Source organism: Adiantum capillus-veneris, chromosome 10 (genome assembly GCF_014529385.1).
Source record: "Adiantum capillus-veneris isolate H3 chromosome 10, ASM1452938v2, whole genome shotgun sequence".
Classification (NCBI taxonomy): Eukaryota; Viridiplantae; Streptophyta; class Polypodiopsida; order Polypodiales; family Pteridaceae; genus Adiantum; species Adiantum capillus-veneris.
The window spans coordinates 78,420,713-78,447,803 of NC_140940.1; the positions used below are offsets into that span (position 1 = coordinate 78,420,713).

Sequence of the window (27,091 nt, forward strand, 5' to 3'; positions counted from 1 at the left end):
TATCTCGTACTCTCATTATCTTCCCCTAAGATAACCTTCAAATGAACACTCTGAGAACCAAAGATCTAAGTAGTAGAATAGAGGAGCAAGAAATGGCGGAGACTCAACATGTTGGAGGACCCCTCAGATAGGATTGGAGGTAGCCATGCTACTGTGCACGAGGCTGAGTTGGCAGCTTGGGAGCTTGAGGATTTCTGATGTTTGGCAACATCAGGCTTTCTGCGGTCACGAGACAATTTATCTTTCTCTCGCTCTGATTGCAAAGTAGGAGAAGTGAATCTATCTTGGATAGATCGCTCTATGCTAGTGACAACATTTGTGACATGGGAGGATTTGTTTGCATTCTGGCAGGGACTTGTTTTTCAGATCATGCGCCAGGGATTCTTACTGTGACCGAGAGACAATGGAGTGCGAGTGCGGATGCTGCGCATCCTCGAGAGGATTGTGCTAGATTAAAGCTTAGAGAGCGGATGGTGGCACTTATGAGAGAGTGGCACTCAGGGCACCCTTGCTAGTAGAGTGGCCATTGGACTTGCTGAGCTTAGTCGCTTTTTCCTCGAAGAGTCTGTAGCTCGCTTGGCTACAACCAAGGAGGAGGAGAAGTGTCAGACGGGGCATTGCTTCCTTACAGCGGATGGAAGAGCGCCACCTTGACAATCCTTGGTTGGAGGAGCACATGCAGCAGGCTTGATAGGAGCTGAGCACTATTGAGGAGCGGCGCCACAAGTTTGCCTTTTGTGGGCAGGCATCTCAGTGGACCCAGGTGGGCGACAGTGTTATTGGTGAGTCCTTTGAGACTGTGGGGCCTTGCCATGCGCGCACCAGTGTTAGGCAGTTGAGAAGACCAGATGGGTCAGTGGCTTTAGAGCCTGAAGATATGCGTGCAGTTGCAATTGACTTTTAGGTGAGTTGCTTTCAGCTGAGCCACAATTAGAGCGCTTGGGTGCATGCAAAGAACGAGTTTGGGCACATATGCCTTGCGTAGTTATTGAGGAGATGCGTCAGAGACTAGAGGGCATAGTCACAAGGGACGCGTCAAGGGAACGGGGGACGGGAAGCCCAAAAATGGGCGTCCTCTGTGACTATGCTAGAGAGGCCTTTAAAGCTAGAGGAGCTCCTTGAGGCCCTCAAGGCACCCCCCCTCCCCCCCCCCCGGAGGTAGCTTCCCAGGGAGGATGGTTTGACTCCCATCTTTTTGTCAAAGTACTTGGAGCTGCTTGGTTTCGATCTATGTAGTTTCTACGAGCACATCTTGCACAATGGTAGCTTCCAAGGGAGGATGGTTTAACTCCCATCTTTTTGTCACTGGGAGCTGCTTGGTTCCGATCTATGTAGCGTGTACGAGCACATCTTGCACACTGGTGAGATGACTGACAGCACGAGTGAGGGTTTGATATACCTTATTCTCAAGGAGGGAGGCTCCTTGGATGAGATTTGAGAGTGGTGGGTCATCACCATTCTTAACTCAGCTTAGGAAAGGCACCAAATTTGAGGATTCAACCGCTACTTGAGAGCATTATACATGATACTAAGATAGCCTTTGTCAAGGAGTGCAGTATCCTTGACAACATCTTTACCTTTTGGGAGGAGGCGTTGACGGGAGCGAAGCGAACCCCGAACCCCGACGGCCTCTAAAACACCGGGGACCGAATGGCGCGCCTGGAGCCTGTCATGGTAAAGCAAACGGCACCACCTAGCTTCAGCGGCTAGGACGCAAACAACACACCACCATAACAAAGTTTTCATCCAAGAGAGATGGATGCTTGGGAGTAATGATGAAAAGGAAAGGGAATGAGATCAAGTGAGAGAGAGAGAGAGAGAGTGAGGGAGGGGGTATAGCGGGTTAGTACTTAGGTATCACAAAAGGATGGCGAATCCGCACACCCTTCACATATACACAAGCTCACTCCAAAACACAAGACTAGGTGGCGATTCCGCACACCTCACATGGGCAAAACATTGCAAGAAAATGTGAGCCAATGCTTCCGTTATCTGTGCTGCAGCATCAGGTGCGACTTGAAAACTGACTGTGATAATTACCTCGGTGACTTGAGTTACCCGATTCTCAAAGTAGAATAGTGTTGATTCTCTATTGTGTAGAGCTCCTTCCATTTTGTTGTTGTGGGTTGGTTGTAGGTTGCGGACATGGTTTCGACCTTCTCCTTCTTCTTCTTGGCACTTGGCCTATGTATATCCACTGGGTTTGGCGTGTTGGTTGACTCTCCCACTGCAAATCGATTACCGTTATGCGTGACACTCGAGCTTCGATGGAGATGCGGAGTTCGTCTAGTTGTGCTTGGAGCTCTTCTTCTTCTGTCGTCCAATTAGCAAATTCTGCTAGCCATTCATCCATTCACAATAGTTTAAGGGTTTCAGTCTTGTAAACTAAAGGGTTTCATGAAAAGATCCTCAGTGGGGGCACCAAATGACGGGAGCAAAGCGAACCCCGAACCTCGACGGCCTCTAAAACACCGAGGACCGAATGCCGCGCCTGGAGCCTGTCATGGTAAAGCAAACAGGGGGCACCACTTAGCTTCAGCGGCTAGGACGCAAACAACACATCACCATAACAAAGTTTTCATCCAAGAGAGATGGATGCTTGGGAGTAATGATGAAAAGGAAAGGGAATGAGATCAAGTGAGAGAGAGAGAGAGAGAGAGAGGGAGAGTGAGGGAGGGGGTATAGCGGCTTAATACTTAGGTATCACACAAGGATGGCGAATCCGCACACCCTTCACATATACACAAGCTCACTCCAAAACACAAGACTAGGTGGCGATTCCGCACACCTCACATGGGCAAAACATTGCAAGAAAACATACTCACAAAACCTCAAGCTTTATTTAGAGAATTAGGCGATGAAATGGGGAGCATAGGGTAGGGGAATGAGAAGGGAGAGAGTGGTAGAGCACATGGCGGATAGGTGGGAGTTGATGGCGAAGACTCGCACGAGGATTATGGCCATCATCCTTCATTTAGTTGCCCTTCATCTTCCATAGCCAAGGGTGTAGAGGTCATGCTCAAGACAAGCATGGTGATTGCGGTGATGGTGATGGTGTGGGTGTGTGTGTGTGCACTAGGCACACACAGTGCATAGTGTGTTCTTTGGTGATGTTGTATGTGTTTTGTGTGATGGTGACCCCTCTTTATATAGGGGAGGAGGGGGGAGAAATTCTAGAATTTAGAAATGAAGAAATCATTATCTACATAGGCCATGTGACTGTGGGCCCCACTTGTCTGGCTGTGTGTATATGTGCCAGAACAGCAGTCTCATGAGAGAGACTAAGAGAGAGAGATGGGTTGATGAAAAAAAGTGAGAGGTGACATGGAGAATAAAGTAATTACAATAGGGGAGAGAGGGGAGTGTGTTCAGAGGTGAATCTGTGTGCAGATGTGTGTGAACACAAGAAAAATCAGGTAACCACCGGGTGTGGATGGGTCTGTGGGCACCTTTTTCAGTGAAACTGAGTGTGTGTGAGTGTGGGAGAGGTTATTTAGGTACAAGACAAGAGACATGGCGCCCTTTAGAGAGAGAGGGGGATATTTGGGTCATGGGATATGATAGGAGAGAGAAAGAGGGAGTGGGGTATACTATTTTGGAAGATAGGGTAAGTTGCATGTGAGTTGGTGCTGCATTATTGGTGAGAGGTGGGGTAGCTTGAGGGGAGAGAGAAAGAAGAAAGGTTAAGGGGAAGAGAGAGGGGGTTGATCTTTTGAGTGGAGGAGAGGAAAAGGGACACACGACGGGGCAACAGTGAAGAAAAAGGAGGCAAGGTGGGGATGGGCTACCCCGCAGCCATGAGGTGGTCTATTTTACTTTTCTTATATATTTACATAATCATACTTTATTTTTTTCTTACTTTTTCCAATGCCTTTTATCACTCCCTCCCTAAGAGGGGGTTTTCATGGGGTGGGGACGAGAGAAGAGGGGTATGGGAGCTCGGCTTGTGAAAAGTCCCCATCAGCATCTGCCCTCGCACGTCTGCGAGGAGAGGATCTTGTGATACTCCTTCTCGATTTTGAGAAGGCTTACGATAGAGTTGATCGGGATTTATTGTAGGGCACTGTGCATAGGATGGGATTTGCAGATGCTTGGATCAGAGGAGTGCCAGCTCTCTATAGATGTGCGCAAAGTCAGGTGTTCTTGGCAGGGGAAAGAGGGAAACGTTTCATGCTCGCGGGTTTGGTTAGACAGGGTTGCCTGCTTGCCCCATTCATCTTTCTCTTCTATGCTGAGGTGATGAGCAAATCTTTGACGTCATGGGAGGTTGGTTTGCGTGGTTTAGAGCTCCCTATTAGGGGAGACGAGCTGCTTGACATTGAGTTTGCAGGCGACTGAGGCATGTACTTGGAGGGCTATTAGGCCAATTTGCACAGGTTTGAGAACGCTTTTGAGGTGTTTTGTTGCGCATCAGGGGCACTGATCAATTGGAGAAAGACTGTGGCTTGATGGGTTGGCAATGCTCCTACGCTTGATTCGTCGCCAGGCGAGGGCTTTAGGTGGATCACCCCACGGACTTCTGTACGATATTTGGCCTATCAGGTTGGCCTAGATTTGTCGCTTGAATAGCTGCCTGTCCCCCATCCTCTTATCCATTAGGAGGAAGCTGCTACATTGGAGTTCTACACCGCTCTCTTTGGCTGGTAGAGTGGTAGTGGCCAACCACGTGCTGTTGGCTACTATGTGGTACATTAGGTCTTCCTGTATCTTTTCGAGCTCCTGAATTTTTTGTGGTCAGGGCGCGACACCTTCTCTCTCGGGGCCCAAGTGTCCTAGGAGATCATCACTCTACCATGTTCTCAGGGGGGTTGGGGATTATTGACCCAACACTAAAGAGCATAGCCCTCCTTGGGAAGCTTGTGGTTGGAGGACTTCTTCCACAAGAGGAGCCCTAGAAGGAGTTGTGCTACATCGGATTGGTGCTTGAGTCCCTCATACGTGCGGCCCTTGGAGTTCGATCAGGTGGATTTTTATAGAGATGCGCGGAGTTGGCTTGAGTAGGAGCTAGGAGGATTGCTTTGCTGCGAGCTTGCCTAGGTCGTGGGAAGAGTTGAGTGGCCTGGAGTAGCACCAGCCCACTTGCATGGAGGAGCGGTTGAGGCAGCCTCTTGTTTTAAACCCCATGGTTAGCAACGAAGAGACCATTTGGTTGGAAGAGACCATTTGGTTGGTAGCAGGCCTCATGTTTCTCTGGGTCCCATGGCAGAGGGTGCAATCCGCACTCTCGGTGACTGGCTATAGTTTTCAGGCCTTCCCCAGTAGATTCAGAGCATCCAGCTACAAGGCATAAAGGGGGTGCAGAGCATGTGTGAGGATATTACAGAGGCTATACCAATTGAGTGACATACCCCTCTTGAGGCAGCATCTCCGAGATGGATGGGGGCCTTCACGCGTTTGGAGGTCCTCATTGGTGTTAGGGCTTGCTCGGAGTCAGTGCCCCATATGTTTTTTCGAGATAAAAGGAGAGAGCCGTCTTCACAGAGTCTCTCTTTGCACATCTACTCAATTCAAGAATGGATGCATATAGTCTAGCCAATGTGTGTCCAATCATGATAGTGCGATAGTTCCTAGGTTCTATAGGATCTCTTGCCTTGAAGATAGACACAATAGTAGACCTACTCCAGGTATCAGGGAGATCCACACACATGGTTTGGTTGAACATCATTGCTAAAAAAAGCTGCAAAAGCATATCTCAGGAATGTATAAAGTGCTCTGCCACTAGGCCATCATGGTCATATGCTCTCCTAGTTCTCATTTTGTCAATCGCTTTCTTTACCATCTCGGCAGTAAAGAAAGTGCATTTTTGTGGGCATGGCTCTTGAATATTTGGTATAGTTGGGTGTCTTGAGAATGTGTAGAGAAATGCTGCATACTCACCCCAAGTCTCAATGGAGGTAATGGCTGGGGGTGGGTAGAGCTTGTGAAAAAAGTCTCCATGCCTCACATGAGTCCTGACCTAGATAAAGATTTTGCACCAACATAAGCGTCCAGAAGAGGAAGGGGCTTGATGAAAAGGATTGGCAATTCAACCATAAATCCAAGCCCACATGCAAAGCTATCGACCCAAAGACCTTTATTTTCCCTTCTTCCACTTTGCCCTATGCCTTGGATCTTCATCCGCTGGTTTGATTCGTCACCAAAGGAGCCTTGGGCCTTGCCACCTCTTGGGATCCAAAGAAGAAGAAAGAGGTGTATTCCGCCATTGCCCGGTTCTTCTATCATGACCATATCCCATTTGTCGTGGCTCGGTAAGCTTTATCGATCTTCTGTCTCATTTCTTTCGTTCTTATCGTTTCCGTCACTGTGATCTCTAAAGTTTAAACTATGAATAATGATACTAACCTCTTCTATGTATGATCGAAATAGTGTGAAGTATTGGAAAGCTATGGTGCAGGGGATAGGAGAGTATGGCACCGGCTATGTGCTGCCATCTTCAAAAGCTCTCCAAACCACTTTGCTCGATCGAGAGAAGGCGATCGTGGAGCAAGCAACGCTCAATATTCAACTTCTCTGGGCAAAACATGGCATTTTTCTTATTTTAGACGATGGACTTTGTCCTAGATGGGGAGGCATCAAACAGGTTGGCAACAACTATTTTAGAGGGCCACTATCCGCATGTGACAGTGTGCTATTGCATGACACACTCCTTGAACATCCTTTTAAAAGACATCGGCAAGCTAGAATGGATCTCACCAGTCATTGCAGATGCAGTGAATATTGTTGATTTCATCAACAATCACAATTTCATTTGGTGCGAGTATCTCAAGAGGTCGGGCATCAAAGTGCTTCTCAAGTATTCGGACACCCACTTCGCATTCAACTTTCTACTTGTGTGCAGGTTGTCTGAATGTCAAAATGCAATCCGACTTGTCTTCATCAATCATGAGTTCACCAACTTCCCCTATGCAAGGAATCAGCTTGGATTAGAGAAGGCAAATGATCTTGTCTTTGCTAGCGCAAATTTGAAAATGCTTTGCAAGAGCACAACTAAATAGATAGATCCTTTTACACACTAGGAGATGGAGTAGGAGGCTCTTCAGGCAAGTGGAGATACATATTACAAAGGCACTGACACTAGGTACTTCCTCCATGGCCGAGGTTAAGCTAGGCCTAGAGCTTGATGATGAGGCATGGGAAGATGTGCATGACATACAACCGACTACTACTAATTGGAAGGCTTTTGTAACAGACTTAGACACCCCAAGTCGGAATCGGGCACGACACACGAGAGAATCACTTAAAATACTTCACAATTTGATCACACTATTAAATGGCCCCAAAATTTGACGCCTCTTTCGGTATTTATTTTTCGATTAATGCTTGAGCAATTTTACAACTCCCGCGGGCGTCCTCTACTTAGCTTCTCGTCAGCACAGAACGAAGGGAAAGAGGGGGCCTTGGGTTCTATATAAGGCCCTTGGCCTCAAAATCAAAAGCAATTTTACATGAAAAGCTTGCAACTTAAGAGCTACTGGCCCAAAAGCAACCAACGTGATTCGCGGAAATCCGTACAGCTTGCCACGTGGCACAAGGCAAATTGCGAAAGTTCGTACTACTGCCATGTCAGCATGCCATCGCAATTTGCGGAGATCCTTACTAGTGTCCATGTCATCCGTTGATCCGTACTGCTACGTCATCAGTTTGTGACATCTTCTTAGGTTAGTGGCTCTTGAGTCTTGATTCTTGAGACTCTAGACTTCTATTATCCATACCTTTTCGTATTGCGGCTTGTCCCCTCTATAGCTGCTTTATGATATTTGTCACCTTTGGTTTTTGGGTATTGCGGCTTGCCCCCTTTGTAGCCTCTTTATAGTATTGTCACCTTTGGTTTTTTTTGTAGTGCCTTGGCAGGCCTTGTTAGCCAAAATTAAGCAAAAACTATATTTTGCTCAATGTTATGGTCAACTCTCAAGTCTTATCTCTTAACTTTTACTCTTGCAATGATTTAAGAGCTCTAATGTGTAATTGCATATATTATTGTGTATGGGCATTGTGTCTTTTATCACAATCAAGTCATAATAAGGTTGAATGGTTTTCAAATCGTGTTTTTTGTGAGTATTAATGTCAAAGGACTCTAATACTCATAATATTCAAACACATAACGTTAAAAATTACATTATGTGGATGTATTTTATGCCTCCTGTTCTGTGCTGTTCCTGTTCCAGACCCCTTGCCTTTTCGCGTTCTGCAAGGAGACCCGTTGCTGTTCCGTGTTCCGGGTAACTCTGATCCCCATATCGGTCAAGTATTTTCCATATTCTGCGTGTTTCTCATCTTGGGAACATCTAGATTTTAGCCAGTCCCATGTCATGGCCGATATCTAGCTCTCTCAACATTTCATTTGCAGTGTGATAGAATTGTCTGGGAGTGACCTGTCCGAGCAGTGAAGTCCACCACAGAGAGAGAGAGAGAGAGAGAGAGAGAGAGAGAGAGAGAGAGAGAGAGAGAGGTTATCCTCATATATGTCGGTTTTTAATGCTTACTATAGGTACCAAGTTTTTTATGAAGAAGGGGAGCGTGACATGATGGAGAAGGAAATAACATTTTTGCAAGAGCAGGTAGTTTGCAGTTTTCGTTAAGCATAAGAGCCCTTTGAAAAGCAGTGACAATGAAGCTTAGATTGAATATTTTTGTAAGGTACTTATAACATTGGTTTTAGTTATTTGACCACACATATTAACATTCGAACAAGTCAATCAAAACAAAGTGAATTGCTACATTATGCTAACAGGAATTGGATAACGTTATTTGTCTGAAGGCATATCTGAACCATGCATGCACAAAGAGATCACTCTCTAAGATAGGCATGCCATGGACCATGCACATTCCTACTGGTTGGGAATTTCATGTTTGCTATGTATGTGTGTACATGGAATTATCTAACATCTACTTGAATTGATGTTGAGGACTGGATGAAGGGATTGAAAGTGATTACGACAATAGAAATTAGAGCAAGTCCTCTCAGTATTTCTTTCTGTACTTGTCTTACTGCTCTAAAAGTTTCCATCTCTTGAAATTTACATTCTTTGTGTTGTCCCAGGAAATCGAGATGCATGTTTTCACTAAGAAAAAATGCTACAGCCTACAAAGTCCCCAAGGTGTCCCTGTCCTTTTGTGATCAGAATTCAATCGTCAAGAAAAAATGTTAAAGAGTTGCATAGTTTTCACATGAATGAAATTAGTTACCTTGAAACATAACGTTTCCCAACAAGAGCATAGTAAAAACATCCACAACATCAATTAACTTGAATCATTTATTACGTGCTACATGTTTGATTATAGGTCCAGGTGTATATATGCATTTAGGTTCAGATGTGATCTATACATATTTTGCATGTACTTATTCACCTTCTTTTGCTCTCTCTCTCTCTCTCTCTCTCTCTCTCTCATTCATTTTGGCCTTTTGAAGACGTTTAATATAACATTTTATTTCATTTCATTTTCATCTCTCTCTCTCTCTCTACCCTTTCTCTCTCTACGTAGGGAGCAGGGAGCGGGAGCGAGAGGGGGCAGGGCAGAAGGGGGAGCGCGAGTAGCGCGCGCACACACACACACACACACACACACACACACACACACAGAGAGAGAGAGAGAGAGAGAGAGAGAGAGAGAGAGAGAGAGAGAGAGAGAGGTTAGAGAGAGAACGCATAGAGAGAGAGAGTCTACCCGTGTAGAGAGAGAAAGAGAGGAAAAAAAAATAAAAGAAAATCTTGCACGAGTAGAGAGAGAGGCTCTGTCCACGTATAGAGAGAGAGAGAGAGAGAGAGAGAGAGAGAGAGAGAGAGAGAGAGAGAGAGAGAGAGAGAGAGAGAGAGAGAGAGAGAGAGAAAATAAAATAAAAGAATTCTACCTCCCCCTGTCCCTATTGCAACCTTCATTCATGAGGAAACAAAATGGTAAGGATGACCCTATGGAGGATGCAATTAAAAAATGCAAAGAAGAAATGAGCGAGTCTATCAACAAGATCAGTCGCCACCTCCTAGGTACTATTAACACACTCGACGAGTGCGTGGCGGCACAGGAAAGCACGATACATATACTTGAGGATCTTGTGAAGGCCCAAGATAAGGAAATCCCACTACTCAAGAAAGAGCTTGCAGAGGTGCGATCCCAAAATGTCCTCGAAGATGGAGAGCTTCAACCCTCAGTCATTGAACAACTTAACACGATTAAAGAACAGGTGTGGTCCATCAAAGAGGTGAGGAGCAACAAAAAGAAATGACGACCTTGTGGGTAGAGGTCATTACAAAGACCCAACAAAAAGCTAAAAAGGCAGAAAAATGGATCGAGATTGTCAAGAAAGGAAAGGGCAAGGAAATAACCCCCACCCCCACACCAACCATCATTACTTGACACTAGAAGAGGAACAAAGGAGACGTGTGCGGGCCTTACACGTAAGGATATGTGACCTCAGAGACCAAGACAATGTGGATGAAGAGGTGAAAGAACTCATGACTCTGGTGGGGGTTAACGAGCAGATGTATACAAGGGTTTGGAGAGTGGGCAATAAGAAAAGTGGGAGCAACAGAGAAACCTCGAAAGAAAGGGTACTTATCCTCCGTTTCCCCTCCATGGAAGCGAAGGACTTTTTGAAGAAGAGACCGACTCTAAAGAAGACTAGCATCTTTCTTGGAGATGACCTTACCCTCTCGCAGATTGCTCATATGCAATGTCACGTGACACATCCAACCCTATGTGTCCGTGGACAAGCTACAACATGACCAGGGTTCAGTTCAGTCAAGCTATCCTAAAATAGGAAGTGATCTGGCACTTTCGTGAGTCTGTTCGCAGACCGTGCATGTCCAGACATCCTCTGGTTGCACACAACATGAACATCAGATTTCCATCAAAACCCACCAGGAGCATTTGTACAATGCATAGACCTATTTTCCCTATTTTTGACATTTTTCACTTATTATTTTTAAGTGACTTTTGTTGGGAACTAGGTAGGGTAAATTAGCAACTGATGTATATATAGAAACCTAGCGCTAGCACTTCCTGGCAGAAGAGGCAGCAGGAGCACTTCTCAACATGCAACTTCTTAGCAAGACCAACCCCGTAATTGACCTAGCGTTTTCAGCCCAACTGAGAAGCTAGCATTTTTGCAAGACAGATCAACCCTCGCGTTTTGTACAATAGATCGGCCCCGACGACCCCAGAAGACAGCAGATTCCCAGCGTTAGCAGATTCCACCGCAGAAAGCAGAATTCGCCTTAGCGTTTTCGGATTGCAGTTCAGACCTCAGCATTTTGCAATTCCATCGCGACAGATTCAGCCCTAGGACCAGCGTTTTCGGTTTTCAGCCTTTAGACACAGCAGAACAAGTCCTGAACCCCGCAGATCTTACCTTCTCGTAGTCGATCCTCGCCGCACGATCAGATCCTGCGAAGTTTGCAGATTCAGCCCAAAAAACGCAGATTTCAGCATCTGCGTATTGAGCGTGTCGTCGTCGCATCGTCGCCATCGACATCGTCACCGACATAAAGTTAGAATTCAGTAGATACAAGATTTGCAAATTTGAGCCTTAGCATTTTTAGATTCCAGCCCTTCTCGTTTGTCGTCCTCATCGTCGTCGACATCGTCGGCAAGTCCAAGCATTGTAGAGATTTTTGCAATCAATAGTAGACCGCTCTCGCCATAGGGAGTGGGGCCTTCGGAGGAGGGTTTGACAACATTCTGGTGTCGTATTCTCTTCTCTCTCTCTCTCTCTCTCTCTCTCTCTCTCTCAGACTCATGCACCTTCATTCACAGTGTTCATCCACTTTGTTTGTGTCCATTGCACTCTCTCACTAAAGGAACAGAGGACTCTCCCTTCCGTAAGTAAAAGGAACCCTTGAGCACAGTTCGCAGCACTCATCTTGAGCAAAGTTCAACATTCACTTCGTTGCACCTTACATGCAAGAAGCAATGCCGGAAATCAGAGAAGCAAGGAAAAAAGGGAAGATTGCTTATTACAGGGATGGAAGGGTGGTGATATTGGAGCGACGCTCCGCATGACTGTGCGAGACCTATGGGACCACACTAAAGATGCCAACCTGGAATTGTAATGGGTCACTCTGCGTTGATGAAGGTGCCTTTGAGAATAGTTTCACAGGGAGAGACATCATTTTCTACTTTGAGACGCATGGAGCCCCTGGCAAATCAAGCCACAGGTGAGCGGATATAGATGGGAAAAAGCCTGCAGCAGACAGGAGACCAAATCGGAGCATCGAGGATGGGGTTCAGGGGGAGTGACAGTTCTATTTACGGAGGAGATGCAACCATTGATATATATAGCGCGCATTGATGAACAAGCTAGGTACATGTGGGTGAGGCTCAACTAGAGACGGGCAGATACCTCTATATTGCTATTTGTTACTTTCCTCCTAGTACCTCAGTATATGCATCACCTAGAGGACAGTCCCCCTTTGCTATTTTGGATAATGACATATGGGAGTTTTCTAAGGATGGTGACATTATCATACTAGGGGACTTCAATGCTAGGACTGCCCATCACCAGACAATATTTTATGATACTTGCGAGGAGATGCCTAGGGAGATTGGCGTTACAGAGATGGGCCTATCCAGACTATCACTAGATGATGAGTACACTAAGTATGGCAGATACTTGATAGTTATGGGAATTGCACATAGATTGGCCAGTTTAAATGGCCTACAAAGATTCTCAATAGCTGGAGGTTTTACTTGCTTTCCACACCGACATGGTGCTAGTAGAGAGGTTTATGTTATGGCCTAGCCAGGTCTCATTCCATTCTTTCAGGACTTCATGGTGGACACTAGGCCAATTGGAGTGGCAGTTGTCATGCTATCCTGTCTTTCACCCTGACGTTTCAGTTTGGCACAGCTCCATTAGGAGAGGTCCCTACGCATACTCGGTATACCTTCATGAGGGAGATAGATTTTGAGTATATGGATGAGATATACATGCAGCTATGCACTCAAGAGCCGAGACGGCCACTAGCTAGGCCACTAGCTGAACTCACTCAGATATTGACAGACGCTCCATGATGCAGCATTAGAGGTATACCCCCATAGTCAGCCTACACGGAGACGGTCTGGGAGCATGCCGCAGAAGAGTTGGTACGATGAGGAATGTAGAGAGACGAGGATCAAATTACAGAGGGAAGTGCTCATGGGTATTACCACACATAGACAATCACGGATTATCTTTTGCCGCCTAGTGTGACGAAAGAAAAGGGCTTATCTATTTCAGCTAGAGCGGGATCTGTATCAGCTATTTATGAGTGAAGACTCCGGGAAGCATGGAGGCTATTCCACGAGCATTCACCACCACGAGCGGTCGCCTCCATAGAGACGTGGGGGGGAATATGCCACATCCCTCTACACAGCATCAAGGCAACCACCTATGCCGGACCCACTAGAGACATGCCCGGAGACATGTACTTTCTTTACTGCCGAGAGGGTAAAAATAGCCATTGAGAGGATGAAGACAAGGAGAGCACATGATCATGATGGTTTGGTAGCAGAGCACTTCATCCATGCCAGAGACATTCTTGCAGATCCTTTTACTATGATGTTTAATCGAGCCATGTATGAAAGCTTTCTTGAAACTTGGAGTATGTCTACGATTGTGCCTATTTTCAAGTCAAGAGATCCCATGATTCCCGGGAATTATCGCACTATCATGGTTGGTCACACATTGGCTAGGCTGTGAGCATCCGTTCTTGAGCAGGAGTTGAGTTGATGGGCAGAGCGAGAGGGCATACAAGCACCAGGGCAAGCAGGATTCAGGAGAGGTTTCTCCATTCTTGACCAGATTCTGACACTCAAGAGCTATTATTGAGGAGGGTAGACACCATGGCAAGAGGATCTACTGTAGCTTTGTGGATCTCCGCAAAGCCTTTGACATAGTGCCGAGAGGCAAACTTATACGCAAACCAAAGGACATGGGTGTGCCTACAGAGCTGATATGGGGTATTCTGGCTTTATACAGGATAGTGATGGGGCGGGTACACACTACTCAGGGAATCTCAACTCCACTATTGGAGTGAAGCAGGGATGCCCCCTATCTCCGACTCTTTTTGGAATGTATGTGGACGAGTTTTCAGACTATGTAGAGCGTCAGGGAGACAGAGGGGCTCAGCTAGCACGGACATGGTTCCGTTGTTACTATATGCTGATGATATTATCTTGATTTCTAACTCTCCAAATGGGATGCAGCGTCATTTAGATGCTTTGAATACATTTGCTCATGACAGTGGATTGTTTGTTAACCTTGGGAAAACCAACGTTATGGTGTTCAACACCACCCCAGAGTGGGTCAGGAGGTCAGCACCCACATTTACGTATGGCCGGGAATCTGTGGAGTACACAGACGCATATACCTATCTTGGGGTAGTTTTCGGTGGAGTCCCTGATGGCTGAGCCTGTCTGTCTCTCTGTCGCTCTACATAGTCTGAAAACTCATCCGCATACATCCCAAAAAGAGTCAGAGATAGGGGGCAGCATCCCTTGTAAGGTGCAACGGAAATGAATGTTGAACTTTGCTCAAGATGAGTGCTCCGAACTGTGCTCAAGGGTTCCTTTTACTTAGGGAAGGGAGAGCCTTCCGTTCTTTAATGAGAGAGTGCACAAACAAAGTGAATGGACATTGTGCGTGAAGGTGCTGAATTGGGAGATAGAGAGAAGAATACGACACCAGAATGTTGTCAAACCCTCCTTCGAAGGCCCCACTCTCTATGGCGAGAGCGGTCTACTTATGATTGCACAAATCTCTACAATGCTTGGACTTGCCGACGATGTCGACGACGATGAGGACGACAACGAGATGGCTGAAATCTGAAAATGCGAAGGGCTGAAATCTGCAAATCTTTATTTGCTGAATTCTAACTCTATGTCGGTGAGGATGTCGATGACGACGATGCGATGATGATGCGCTGAAAACGCAGATGCTGAAATCTGCGTTTTCCGGACTGAATCTGCAAACGTTGCGGGATCTGACCATGCGGTGAGGATTTGCTGCGGGAAGGTGAGATCTGCGAGGTTCGGGACTTGTTCTGCGATGTCTAAGTGCTGAAAACTGAAAATGCTGGTGCTTGTGTTGGTTTCGTCGCGATAGATCTGCAAAACACTGAAATGCCTGGCAGATGCAAAAACTCTTGGGCTGAAAATTTGACTTGCGGTGGAAATCTGCTAACACTAGGACTGATTTACTGTCGCTGTGCAAATGTGCTAACGCTAGGAGTCTTCTGCTTCTTGCTATCGCCAAGTTGTTGCCAATGCAAAAACAGGCGCTGATCTGGTCCAAAAACGCCAGCCTTCTGTTGTGATGCAAAAACGCTAGGTCTCTTGGGGGCTCTGTTGAGAAGTTGCCTGTTGAGCGTGTGCTCCTGCTGCCTCTTCTGCTAGAAAGTGCTAGCGCTAGGTTTGCTTATATACAAACTTAGCAAAATTGCCCTACCTACTTTCCAACAAAAGTCACTTAAAAATAATAAGTGAAAAATATCAAAAATAGGGAAAATAGGTTTAATGCATTGGAAAATTCCCTTGATGGATTCTGGTGGGAATGCTGATGATCATGTTGTGTGTAACCAGAGGATATGCATGTAATCTAAGTGTCTGGACATGCACGGTCTGTGAACAGACTCACAAAAGTGCCAGATCACTTCCTATTCTAGACTTGACTTGATTGAACTGAACCCTGGTCTTGATTGAACAAAAGTGCTGTAGCTTTGTCCACGGACACATAGGGTTGGATGTGTCACGTGACATCCCTGCTTCACTCCAATAGTGGAGTGGACCTTGTCAAACATTCCCTCAGTAGTACGTACCCGTCCCATCACTATCTTGTATAAAGCCAAGATACCCCATATTAGCTCTATATGCACACCTATGTCTTGTAGTTTGCATATAAGTCTGGCTCTCGGCACTGTGTCAAAGGCTTTGCGCAAATCCACAAAGGTACAATAGATCCTCTTGCCATTGTGTCTACATTCCTAAATAATAGCTCTGAGTGTCAGAATCCGGTCAAGAGTGGAGAAACCTCTCTTGAATCGTGCTTGCCCACGTGCTCGTATGTCCTCTTGCTCTGCCCATCTACCCAGCTCCTGCTCAAGAACGGACGCACACAACATAGCCAATTTGTGACCAACCATGATGGTGCGATAATTCCCGGGAATCATTGGATCTCCTGACTTGAAAATAAGCACAATGGTGAACATACTCCAAGTCTGAGGAAAGCCTTCATACATGGCTCGATTAAACATCATAGCATTAAGCTCTGCAAACATATCTCTTGCATGGATGAAGTGCTCTGCTACCAGACCATCATGATCATGTGCTCTCCCTGTCTTCATACTTTCAATGGCTTTCCGTACCCTCTCGCTAGTAAAGAAGGTACATATCTCAGGGCATGTCTCTAGTGGGTCTGACAAAGGTGGTTGCCCTGATGTTGTAGAGAGATGTGGCATATTCTCCCCATGTCTCTGTGGAGGTGATGGCTGGTGGTGGTGAATGCTCATGGAATAGCCTCCATGCTTCGCCTGAGTCTTGACTCATAAATAGTTGATACAGATCCTCTAGGTGAGATAGATAAGCTCTTTTCTTTTGCAGCACTCTGTGCCGCACTCTGCGGCGAAAGATAATCCATAACTGTCTATGTGTGGTAATATCGATGAGCACTTCCCTCTGTAATTTGATCCTCGTCTCTGTACATTCCTCATCATACCAACTGCTTTGGGGCATGCTCCCAGATCGTCTCCCCTGTAGGCTGGTTGTGGGGGTTATGCCTCTGATGCTGTATCATGGAGCCTCTTCGTCAATGTTTGGGTGAGTTTATCTAGTGGCCGTCCTGGCTCCTAAGTGCATAGCTGCCTGTATATCTCATCCATATCTCACGAAAGTATATGGAGTGTGTGTGGGGACCTCTCCTAATGGAGCTGTGCTGAACTGAAACGTAAGAGTGAAAGACAAGATAGCATGATCAACTGCTACTCCAACTGGCCTAGTGCCCACCATGAAATCCATTGTACTAGCACCATGTCGATATGGAAAGCATGTAAAACCTCCGGCTGTAGAAAATCTCAGTAGGCCATTCAGAATGGCCAATCCATGTGCAGTTCCCATTTCTCTCAAGTATCTACCATACTTAGTGTACTCCTTATCCTGTGATAGTTTGGATAGACCCATCTCTGTAACGTCCAGCTCCCTAGGCATCTCCTCGGAAGTATCATAGAATAGTGTCTGGTGATGGGAAGTCCTAGCATTGAAGTCCCCTAGTATGATAATGTCACCATCCCTGGAAAACTCCCATATGTCATTATCCAAAATAGCAGAGGGGGATTGTCCTCTAGGTGATGCAGATACTGACGTACTAGGAGGAAAATAACAAATAGCATTGTAGAGGTATCTGCCCTTAGCGTCACCCACATGTACCTAGCCTGCTCATCCTTGCGCGCTATATATACCAATGGCTGCAACTCCTCCCTCCATAAAACTGCCACTTCCCCTGAGCCCTGTCCTCGATGCTCTGATCTGGTTTGTTGTCTGCAAGCTGTCTCCCTGCTATATCCGCTCATCTGTGGCATGGACTGCCTATGGGCTTGATGTGTCTCAGAATAGAAAATGCTCTCTCAGTGAAACTATCCTCAAAGGCACCTACATCAAGACGGAGTGACCCATTACAATTCCAGGCTGCCATGTTTAGTGTGGTCCCATAGGTCTCGCATCGTCATGCGGATCATCGGTCCAGTATCACCACCCTTCCATCACGGTAAAAAGTAATCTTCCCTTTTTCCCTTGCCCTTCTAATTTCCGGCATAACCTCTTGCATATGAGCAATCTGCGAGAGGGTAAGGTCATCTCCAAGAAAGATGCCTGTCTTCTTTAGAGTCGGTCTCTTCTTCAAGAAGTCCTTCGCTTCCATGGAGGGGAAACGGAGGATGAGTGCCCTTTCCTTCGAGGTTTCCCCCTTGCTCCCACTTTTCTTATTGCCCACTCTCCAAGCCCTAGTATGCTTCTGCTCATTAACCCCCACCATAATCATGAGTTCTCTCATCTCTTCATCCACATTATCTTTGTCTCTGAGGCTTTCTCTGTATGCTTTCTCTCTCTCTCTCTCTACGCTTTCTCCTCTACGTTTTCTCTCACTACGCTTTCAGTCTCTACGCAGGGGGGAGATGCTACGAGGGGGGCGGGGCAGCCGGGGGGGGGGGGGGGGGGGGGGGGTTGTTGGAGAGAGAGAGAGAGAGAGAGAGAGAGAGAGAGAGAGAGAGAGAGAGAGAGAGAGAGAGAGAGAGAGAGAGAGAGAGAGAGAGAGAGAGAGATGATATGAAATGATATATTAACGTCTTCAAAAGGCCAAAATGACCTATGAGACCAAGCCGTTACAACATAGTGAATCTGATACCATGTCTGGAATCAAAAGAACTGAAACAAAATACAATGTGTAGTACAATGAAAGAAGTGGACGTCGAGAGAGTATGGCTAGAATCCTCTGTTGTAGTCTCCGTCGATGTTGTGTAGCTCCTCTCCTCAATCGCGGGTGTCTAGATCTCCCTAGCTCCAATGCTCGGTCTATGAGAATGCCAATAGCGGTAGTATGAGTGCGGACAGAGCTCTGCAACGGTGTCTGCTCCTCTGGGGGTCCAATATCTAGTGTAAAGAAATTTGTAATCTGTCTCTGGGAGCGTCTCTCTCTAGCTCTCCTCAGTAAAGTGTCTCTGTGCCTGTGTAACTCAAGTAGATACACTCCAAGACATCTCTCATCCTCATAGCTCATGACCTTGGATAGAGGCCCAAAACCTTCTCTGAATAGACAATGAAAACGGCCTCGTATCTCATAGTACACTGTGCAATGACATATGTAATGTAACTCTGTCTTTGGCTCTAGATGCCTTGGCTCTAATCAGCCGCCGAGAGATCATAGATACCAAGGGTCTCTCCATACGTCTCCAACCATCCTGGCCTACAGAAGGTCCCCAAACCTGCACCCCATATAGCATAGTAGATGCAACCAAAGTATCAAAGAGCCATAGCTTTGTCCTAGGTTCCCGAAACTGAACCTGCGAACACATTCTCTCTAGTCCTTCCAAGGCCGCATAAGCTCTAGTCAGTCTAGTCTCTGTTGCTCTTCTTAAAGAAAATCTCGGCCCAATGAAGACTGCCCCCAGGTAAGTGTACGCATCTGTGTACTCCACAATCTCCTGACCATATGTGAAAGTAGGTACTGATTTCCTTATCCACTGTGGTGTGGTGTTAAACACCATAACCTTGGTTTTACCAAGGTTTACACACAATCCACTATCCTCTGAAAAACTGTGTAGTGCATCCAAATACCGTTGCATACCCTCTGGTGAGTCAGATATCAACACAATATCATCAGCATATAACAACAATGGGATCCACGTCACTGCCAGCTAGGCACCTCTATCACCCCCTCTGTCAATGTAATCAGTCACCTCATCAACATACATACCAAATAGAGTAGGAGACAATGGGCAGCCCTGTTTCACCCAATAGTAGAGTGAACTAAATCAGATACCCTTCCCGGAGTGCGTATATGTCCCATCACTGATTTGTACAAAGCCATAATCCCCCAGATCAACTCTATGGACACCCCCATCTCCCGTAGTCTGCGCATCAATTGAGCTCTCGGTACTATGTCGAATGCTTTGCGGAAATCCACAAAGCTACAATAAATCCGTCTCCCATGTGACCTGCCCTCCTCAATGATGGCTTTGAGTGTCAAAATATGATCAAGAGTGGAGAAACCCCTCCTGAAACCGGCCTGACCCTTTGCCCGTACCCCCTCATCCTCTGCCCAAATACTCAAGCGCTGCTCAAGAATGGATACATACAACCGTGCCAATGCGTGTCCAACCATAATAGTGTGGTAGTTCCCAGGCTCTGTAGGATCCCTTGCCTTGAAGATAGGCACAATAGTTGACAACCTCCAAGTCTCAGGTAACCCCTCACGCATCGCACGATTGGACAACACTGCAAGAACCTCCATCAACAAATCCCTAGCATGTATAAAGTGCTCCGCTACTAGACCGTCACGATCATATGCCCTCCTGGTCCTCATCTTGTCAATGGCCCTCTGTACGATCCCAGTGGTAAAGAAGGTGCTCGTATTTGGGCATGGCTCTGTAGGGTTTGGAAGGGGTTCCTGTCCAGGAACCGTATATAACGATGTCGCATACTGGCCTCACACATCAGGTGAAGTAATCACTGGGGGAGGGAAGTGCTCATGAAAGAGTCGCCATGCCTCTCTTGAATCCCTACTCAAGAACATCTGATATAAGTCTCGTTCCATCTGAGCCAGGTAAGCTCGCTTCTTCCGTCCCACAAGGTGCCGGGAAGCAATCCGAGACTGTCTGTAAGTGATGACTCCTAAAAGAAGATCCCTCCGAAGCTGGGCTCTCATCTCTCTGCACTCCTCATCATACCAACTATTCTGGGGCATGCTCCCAGAATGTGGTCTCCTGCTGGGCTGGGTGTGCGGGTATGCCACTTATGCAGCACCATGCAGTGTGTTAGTTAGTAAAGTGGTGCAGTCCTCCACTGAGAGGCTTGTACCAGCGTGTCTTTCCATTAACGGTCCCATATGTCCTCTGTATAAAGAGAACCAGTCTCTCGTGTAAATGTATAATGAGTGTGTGACCTGCCTCCTGATGCCTTGGCTGTACTATACTTGAATGAAATAGATAGCGTCAAGAGAGCATGATCTATTGCTACGCCCATTGGCCTTGCTCCCGTTGTGAAATCTTGAATGCACGGGATAAAGCTCGGTTATGTCATAACATAGTCCACTGTACTGGCCCCATGTTTGTGTGGAAAACATGTTAAGTCGGTTGTTCCAAGAAATCGCTGTAAGCCGTTAAGTATGGCTAATCCATGTGTGGTCGTCATCTCTGTGAGGTATCTCCCATACTCCGTCTGCTCTCTGTCATGTGAGCGTCTGTCAAGCCCGAACTCCCCCACATCCAGCTCTCTAAGCATCTCATCTGAAGTGTCGTAGAAGACTGTTTAAGAGTTGCCCGTTCGGGCATTGAAGTCCCCTAGGAGGATGATATCACCATCCCTAGAAAACTCCCATATATCATCGTCCAGTATAGAGAAAGGCGACTGCCCTTTGGATGCAGCATATACTGACGTTCTGGGAGGGAAGTAACATATAGCAATGTATAGAAATCAACCTATGTCAGCTCTCAACCTACCCACATGTATCTAGCATGCTCATCTCTTCGTACAATATGTAGTAGTGGATGTGGGTCCTCTCTAAATAGCACTGATGCTCCGCTTGAACCTCTACTCCCATGCTCAGATGTCGTGACTATCCTGTGGGCTGTCTCCCATCTATATCCCCCCACATGTGGCAACACCTGTCCAGGCGCTTCATGAGTCTCCAAGAAGAATACAATGTCCCTGTCTCTGAAACTGTTCTCAAAGGCCCCAACATCCAACCTCATAGACCCATTACAATTCCAAGTAGCCATCTTGAGTGTGGTCCCTTAGGTCTCGCACCGTCATGTAGGGCGTCTCTCCATAACGACTACTCTAAAAAGCTGTCTCCCCTTTTTCTCTTGCGGCCCTAATCTCTGGCATGACTTCCTGCGTGTGGGCAAGCTATGAGAGGGTGAGATCGTCACCAAGGAAGGTACCAGTCTTTTTGAGAGTGGGCCTCCTTCTCAAAAAGTCCTTCTCTTCAATAGAGGGGAAGCGCAATATAAGAGCTCTTTCTCTCGATGTTTCCCACGTGCCTCCACTTTTCTTACCAACTCTCCATGCTCTTGTGTGTGTCGCTTTTTGCATCCCCATTAGTACAATGAGCTCCTGTACTTTCTCATCAATTTTGTCCCGATCGTTGAGGCCGGTAACCCTCACATGCAAAGCTCTCATACGTCTTCGTTGTTCTCCTCAGGTGTCATGTTGATGATGGTGGGAGTGGGGATTGATACCTCCTTGCCTTTGCCCTTCTTCGTGATCGAAATCCACTTCTCCGCTTCTCCGCTTCTTCCACTTTCTTATGGGTTTTGGTAATCATATCTGTCCATGAAGGTGTTTTTGCTTCTTGTTGTTTCTCCTCTTCCTTAATGGCTTGCATTTGCTCTTTTATTACCTTAAGTTCTTCTATCACTGAGGGTTGGATTTCTCGCTCTTCTAGTCCACCTGTTAGGGGAATGAATGTTGTATTTTCTCAAGATTAGTGATCTTTATTGCTCAAGGTTCCTTTTAGTTCTTTAGGGAAAGAGAGAGCTTTCCGTCTTGTAGAGTGCTGTGGTCACGAACAAAGTGAGTGGATTGTGCGTGCAAGTGAATGAGACTGAGAGAAGGAGAGAGAAGAGATACGACACCCGAGAGGTTGTAAAACCCTCCTCCGAAGGCCCCACTCTCGTCGGCGAGAGTGGTCTATTCTTTGATTGCACAAAGGTGTACAATGCGTATGCAATGGACTATGCAACTTGGTCTATGCCGATGATGACGACGGTGACGACGACGACGATGGCTGAAATGTGAGATCTTCTAATCGCTGAATTTCGGACTGTTTCAGTGGCTGAAAATGACTGTTTTGGCTGCGTTTTCTTGGCTGAAAAATGAGGTTTCTTAGGGCTGAAAACTGATGGTCTTTACGGGCTGAATCTGCTACACTTTAGGTGAATAATGCCGGTCTTAATTTGCTGCTGAAATCCAAAAACGCCAGGGGCTGAAATTGGTCCTTCTGTCGCCGGGGTTCTGCAAATGCAAAAACGCTAGGCTGGTCTGCTGTGTCGTGATGTCGCTGGGGCTGATCTGCTGTGCACAAATCGCCAAGGCTGATCTGATGCAAAAACGCTAGGTCTTCTGTGGAGAAAACGCCAGAGTAGTCGCGGGGGTTGGTCTTGCTGAGAAGTTGCCTGTTGAGCAAGGTGCTCTTGCTGCCTCTTCTGCCATTTAGTGCTAACTTGTGTTTGCTTATATACAAACTTAGCAAAATTGCCCTACCTACTTTTGTTGGAAAGTCACTTAAAAATAATAAGTGAAAATACCAATAAATAAGAAAATAGGCTAAATGCACTAGAAAATTCCCCTAACTGATGCTAATGGATTCTGATGGGAATTCCGATGATCATGCTGTGTGCAACCGGAGGATATGCATCTATGCTAAGTGACTGGGCATGCACGGTCTACGAATAGACTCACAAAAGTGCCAGATCACTGCTAATCTAACCTGACTGGACTGACTGAACCCTGCTGTGGTATAGCTTGTCCATGGACACATAGGGTTGTGATGTGTCACGTGACATCCCCTCCTTTTCAAAGTGAGGTACTGGTGCCGAACTGTATGGCGTCGAGGGAGATCGCCAACAGCATCCGGAATCCTGGAAGAGACTCTTTGCGGCCCACTCTGCTGTGTGGGTCGAGCGGTACTTGAACTTCATAAAGGTCTGCAACACTTGCTTCTTTGGGCCGCACCGAAAGCGACACAAAGTCTTCTGAATCTCCTTTCTTGCTTCAACTTCGTCTAGAGTCGTGCTTCTTCCATCTTCAAGAATCTCCATGGCTGAAAATTCCTGAAACCATCTCCAACACAAAACCATGAACATGCCTATTCCATGTAAAGTGAAGGAAAACAATCTTGTCTTCTCTAAAGACTGTGTATGCAATGTAGATGAACATAGAGACGGAGTGACAACCCGTTTATCAAACATATGCAAACAATGAGGTCGAATCTTTTCTGTTTGATAGAAATCAATCAAGTGTGGCAAATCACAATGGAAATGCCCATGCGTGGTACTCATACAATCATGTGCTCGTTCAAAAACTGTGTCATGCCAAGGAAGAGACATGGAATGTGACTTCCTGACATACAAACTTTTCAACTTTTCATGCACAATCCGCATACATTCGTGCTCATCCATGAGAGAAACGTGCTCAACATACAATATGTCATGCTTAGGAAAAGGGATCACATAACGATGCTGACTACAATATAGGAAACCGTCACGAATGAAACACTCGAACAATGCGTGCGTATTAATCATGTGAACACATAATACTTCCTGTGATGGTTCTTTGGACCAAGGTTCGAGAGCCAAGATCGCTTCTTCTTGTATGATCGAATCGTCTTGTGGGGGTTCTTTGGATCTCGACTCGAAAGTCAAGATCGGTTCTTCGTGATTGATCGAATCTACAACGAGGTTAGCTTCGCTAGAAAAAGCATTAACTAACACATCATCCTTGTGAACAATCACATCATCTTCATGCAACTCCTCATGCTTGTGAGAAATCACATCTTGATCATGCAAATCATCGTGCTTGTCATTGTCATCCAAATCATTATGCAAATCATTGGCATCCAAATCATCATGCTTATCATTGTCATTCAAATCATCATGCAAATCATTATCATTCAAATCATCATCATGCTTCACACAATCATGCAAATCCTGTGTATCATCCTTTGGAGAAGAAGAGACTGAGACAGTCTCCTTTCCCTGATTCTGTGCAAAGTACGCCTGTACTTGAGAAAAAAGTCGCAACATCTCTTTGTTCTGTCGGTCGCTCTGTTCTTTGAGGGCTTTGTTCTCGCGATAAAATTCTCCTTGTCTTGCTTGGTTCTCTGTGTCTGCGTTCCATTTCAACTTTTCTTTCTTTGGATTCACGATCCAGTGTGGCTTGTCGTTCTTTGGCTTCCAAGCGTGCTTGCTCGTGCTCACGCACTATGGCTGCCATCCTTACGGCATATCTTGCTTTGCGTTGTAAATCATGTTCCATAAACAACAGCTTCAACTCCTCCTTTGGAGTTAATGCAATCAGTGTCGTAGATGGGGAAGGGTCGGAAAAACCTCCTGGTGGGGAAAATTCTTCTTCGCCTCTCTCATGCTCATCACCTCCAAGCGAAGCATCCATGCCGCTTCTAGTGATAACCATTTTGAAGTCGTGGTTCTTGTGGGTTCTCTGGGGGTCTTGGGTTCTTAAGTTCACGAGGAACTTGGGTTCTTGAGGGTCTTGGTTTCTTAAGTTCACAAGGAACTTGGGTTCTTGAGGTCCTTGATTCGTGAGAATCTTGGGTTCTTGAGGATCTTGAGGTGTTCTTTCGCTTGCAAATCGCGTTGGAGAAGGATCTTCTCTTCACCCGAGTTCTACTCTTTTCTGCGGGCGCACCCCTTGGCGGCCTTGCGCTCACGCTTTTTCCCACCTCACGTGGATTGGCCGGCCGCTAAGTGCACGGTCCGCTCTCAATGAGTGAAAAGAGACACAAGGGGAGGCTGGACAAAGCCTTCTTTCTTGGGATTCCTGTCACTCTTCAACAAAACACGATTAGGAATCGCCTCGCCCAAGTAAACTTGGGTTCGTGCGATCGCAACAAGCAAAAAAAATTCTTGTGGTTCTTTCCTTGAGTAATGCAGAACACTTCCAAAGCTCTGATACCAATGTTAGGTGCAGCGGAATGAATGTTGTATTTTCTCAAGATTAGGGATCTTTATTGCTCAAGGTTCCTTTTAGTTCTTTAGGGAAAGAGAGAGCTTTCCATCTTGTAGAGTGCTATGGTCACGAACAAAGTGAGTGGATTGTGCGTCAAGTGAATGAGATTGAGAGAAGGAGAGAGAAGAGATACGACACCCGAGAGGTTGTAAAACCCTCCTCTGAAGGCCCCACTCTTGTCGGCGAGAGTGGTCTATTCTTTGATTGCACAAAGGTGTACAATGCGTATGCAATGGACTATGCAACTTGGTCTATGCCGACGACGACGACGACGATGGCTGAAATGTGAGATCTTCTAATCGCTGAATTTCGGACTGTTTCAGTGGCTGAAAATGACTGTTTTGGCTGCGTTTTCTTGGCTGAAAAATGAGGTTTCTTAGGGCTGAAAACTGATGGTCTTTACGGGCTGAATCTGCTACACTTTAGGTGAATAATGCCGGTCTTAATTTGCTGCTGAAATCCAAAAACGCCAGGGGCTGAAATTGGTCCTTCTGTCGCCGGGGTTCTGCAAATGCAAAAACGCTAGGCTGATCTGCTGTGTCGTGATGACGCCGGGGCTGATCTGGTGTGCACAAATCGCCAAGGCTGATCTGATGCAAAAACGCTAGGTCTTCTATGGAGAAAACGCCAGAGTAGTCGCGGGGGTTGGTCTTGCTGAGAAGTTGCCTGTTGAGCAAGGTGCTCTTGCTGCCTCTTCTGCCATTTAGTGCTAACTTGGGTTTGCTTATATACAAACTTAGCAAAATTGCCCTACCTACTTTTGTTGGAAAGTCACTTAAAAATAATAAGTGAAAATACCAATAAATAAGAAAATAGGCTAAATGCACTAGAAAATTCCCCTAACTGATGCTAATGGATTCTGATGGGAATTCCGATGATCATGCTGTGTGCAATCGGAGGATATGCATCTATGCTAAGTGATTGGGCATGCACGGTCTACGAATAGACTCACAAAAGTGCCAGATCACTGCTAATCTAAACTGACTGGATTGACTGAACCCTGCTGTGGTATAACTTGTCTACGGACACATAGGGTTGTGATGTGTCATGTGACACCACCATTGGCTCTTGCCTCGGCTAGGTCTCTCTTGAGGGCTGAAATCTGATTCTTGAGGTCTTCAATTACGGCTCGATGCTCCATTCTCTCCACAGTTCGAAGCTCGGCCTCGCTGATTTTCCACTGAAGAAAGACCGCCTTCTCCATCTTCCACTCTTCCATCTCTGTCTTGTACGCCTTCATCTCCTTTTCCATGTTTGCTACCTCTTGCTGGTAGGCATAAAAGTTGATTTCTTTATTGTTGGTGATGCCATTGCATACAAACCACTCAAGGGGGAGGGGCTAGAGCTCTCAAGAAGTGCTGGGTTTGCGCTCATGACCTCCATCACAAGACGGCCACACTAAACACACAACTGTTTCCAAAACTTTCCACACTTATGCATACATTTTCTCCCGCATCAAGCATATATTTCGCATAATAATTCCCCCCCCCACGCAGTTTCTGTGAATTTCTGAATTTTTCTGCTGTGACTTTTTGAATTTTTCGAATTTCTAAATTTTTTGAATGCTCTGTGCGATGGGGAGTAAGCTGTAGGGCCACGCGAGCAGGTTCTACTGCAAATGAAGGAGCGAAACCCTAGAATAGACCAGCGTGAATTAGATGGC

The 27,091-nt window shown here is 46.2% G+C and overlaps 1 protein-coding gene and 1 pseudogene across 2 annotated transcripts in view; one reads left to right on the top strand and one right to left on the bottom strand.

Annotated features, from left to right (window-relative positions):
* The window catches only part of LOC147449113 (kinesin-like protein KIN-12E), an 81,982-nt gene that overhangs the window by 44,127 nt on the left and 10,764 nt on the right, over window positions 1-27,091 (top strand). For both annotated transcript variants that reach the window (XM_086521686.1, XM_086521685.1), the window contains one exon: window positions 8,489-8,558. In XM_086521686.1, coding sequence (XP_086377812.1) covers window positions 8,489-8,558 — 70 coding nt within the window. The remainder of the gene's footprint in view (window positions 1-8,488; window positions 8,559-27,091) is intronic.
* Window positions 18,722-21,620, bottom strand: LOC147449114 (uncharacterized; annotated as a pseudogene).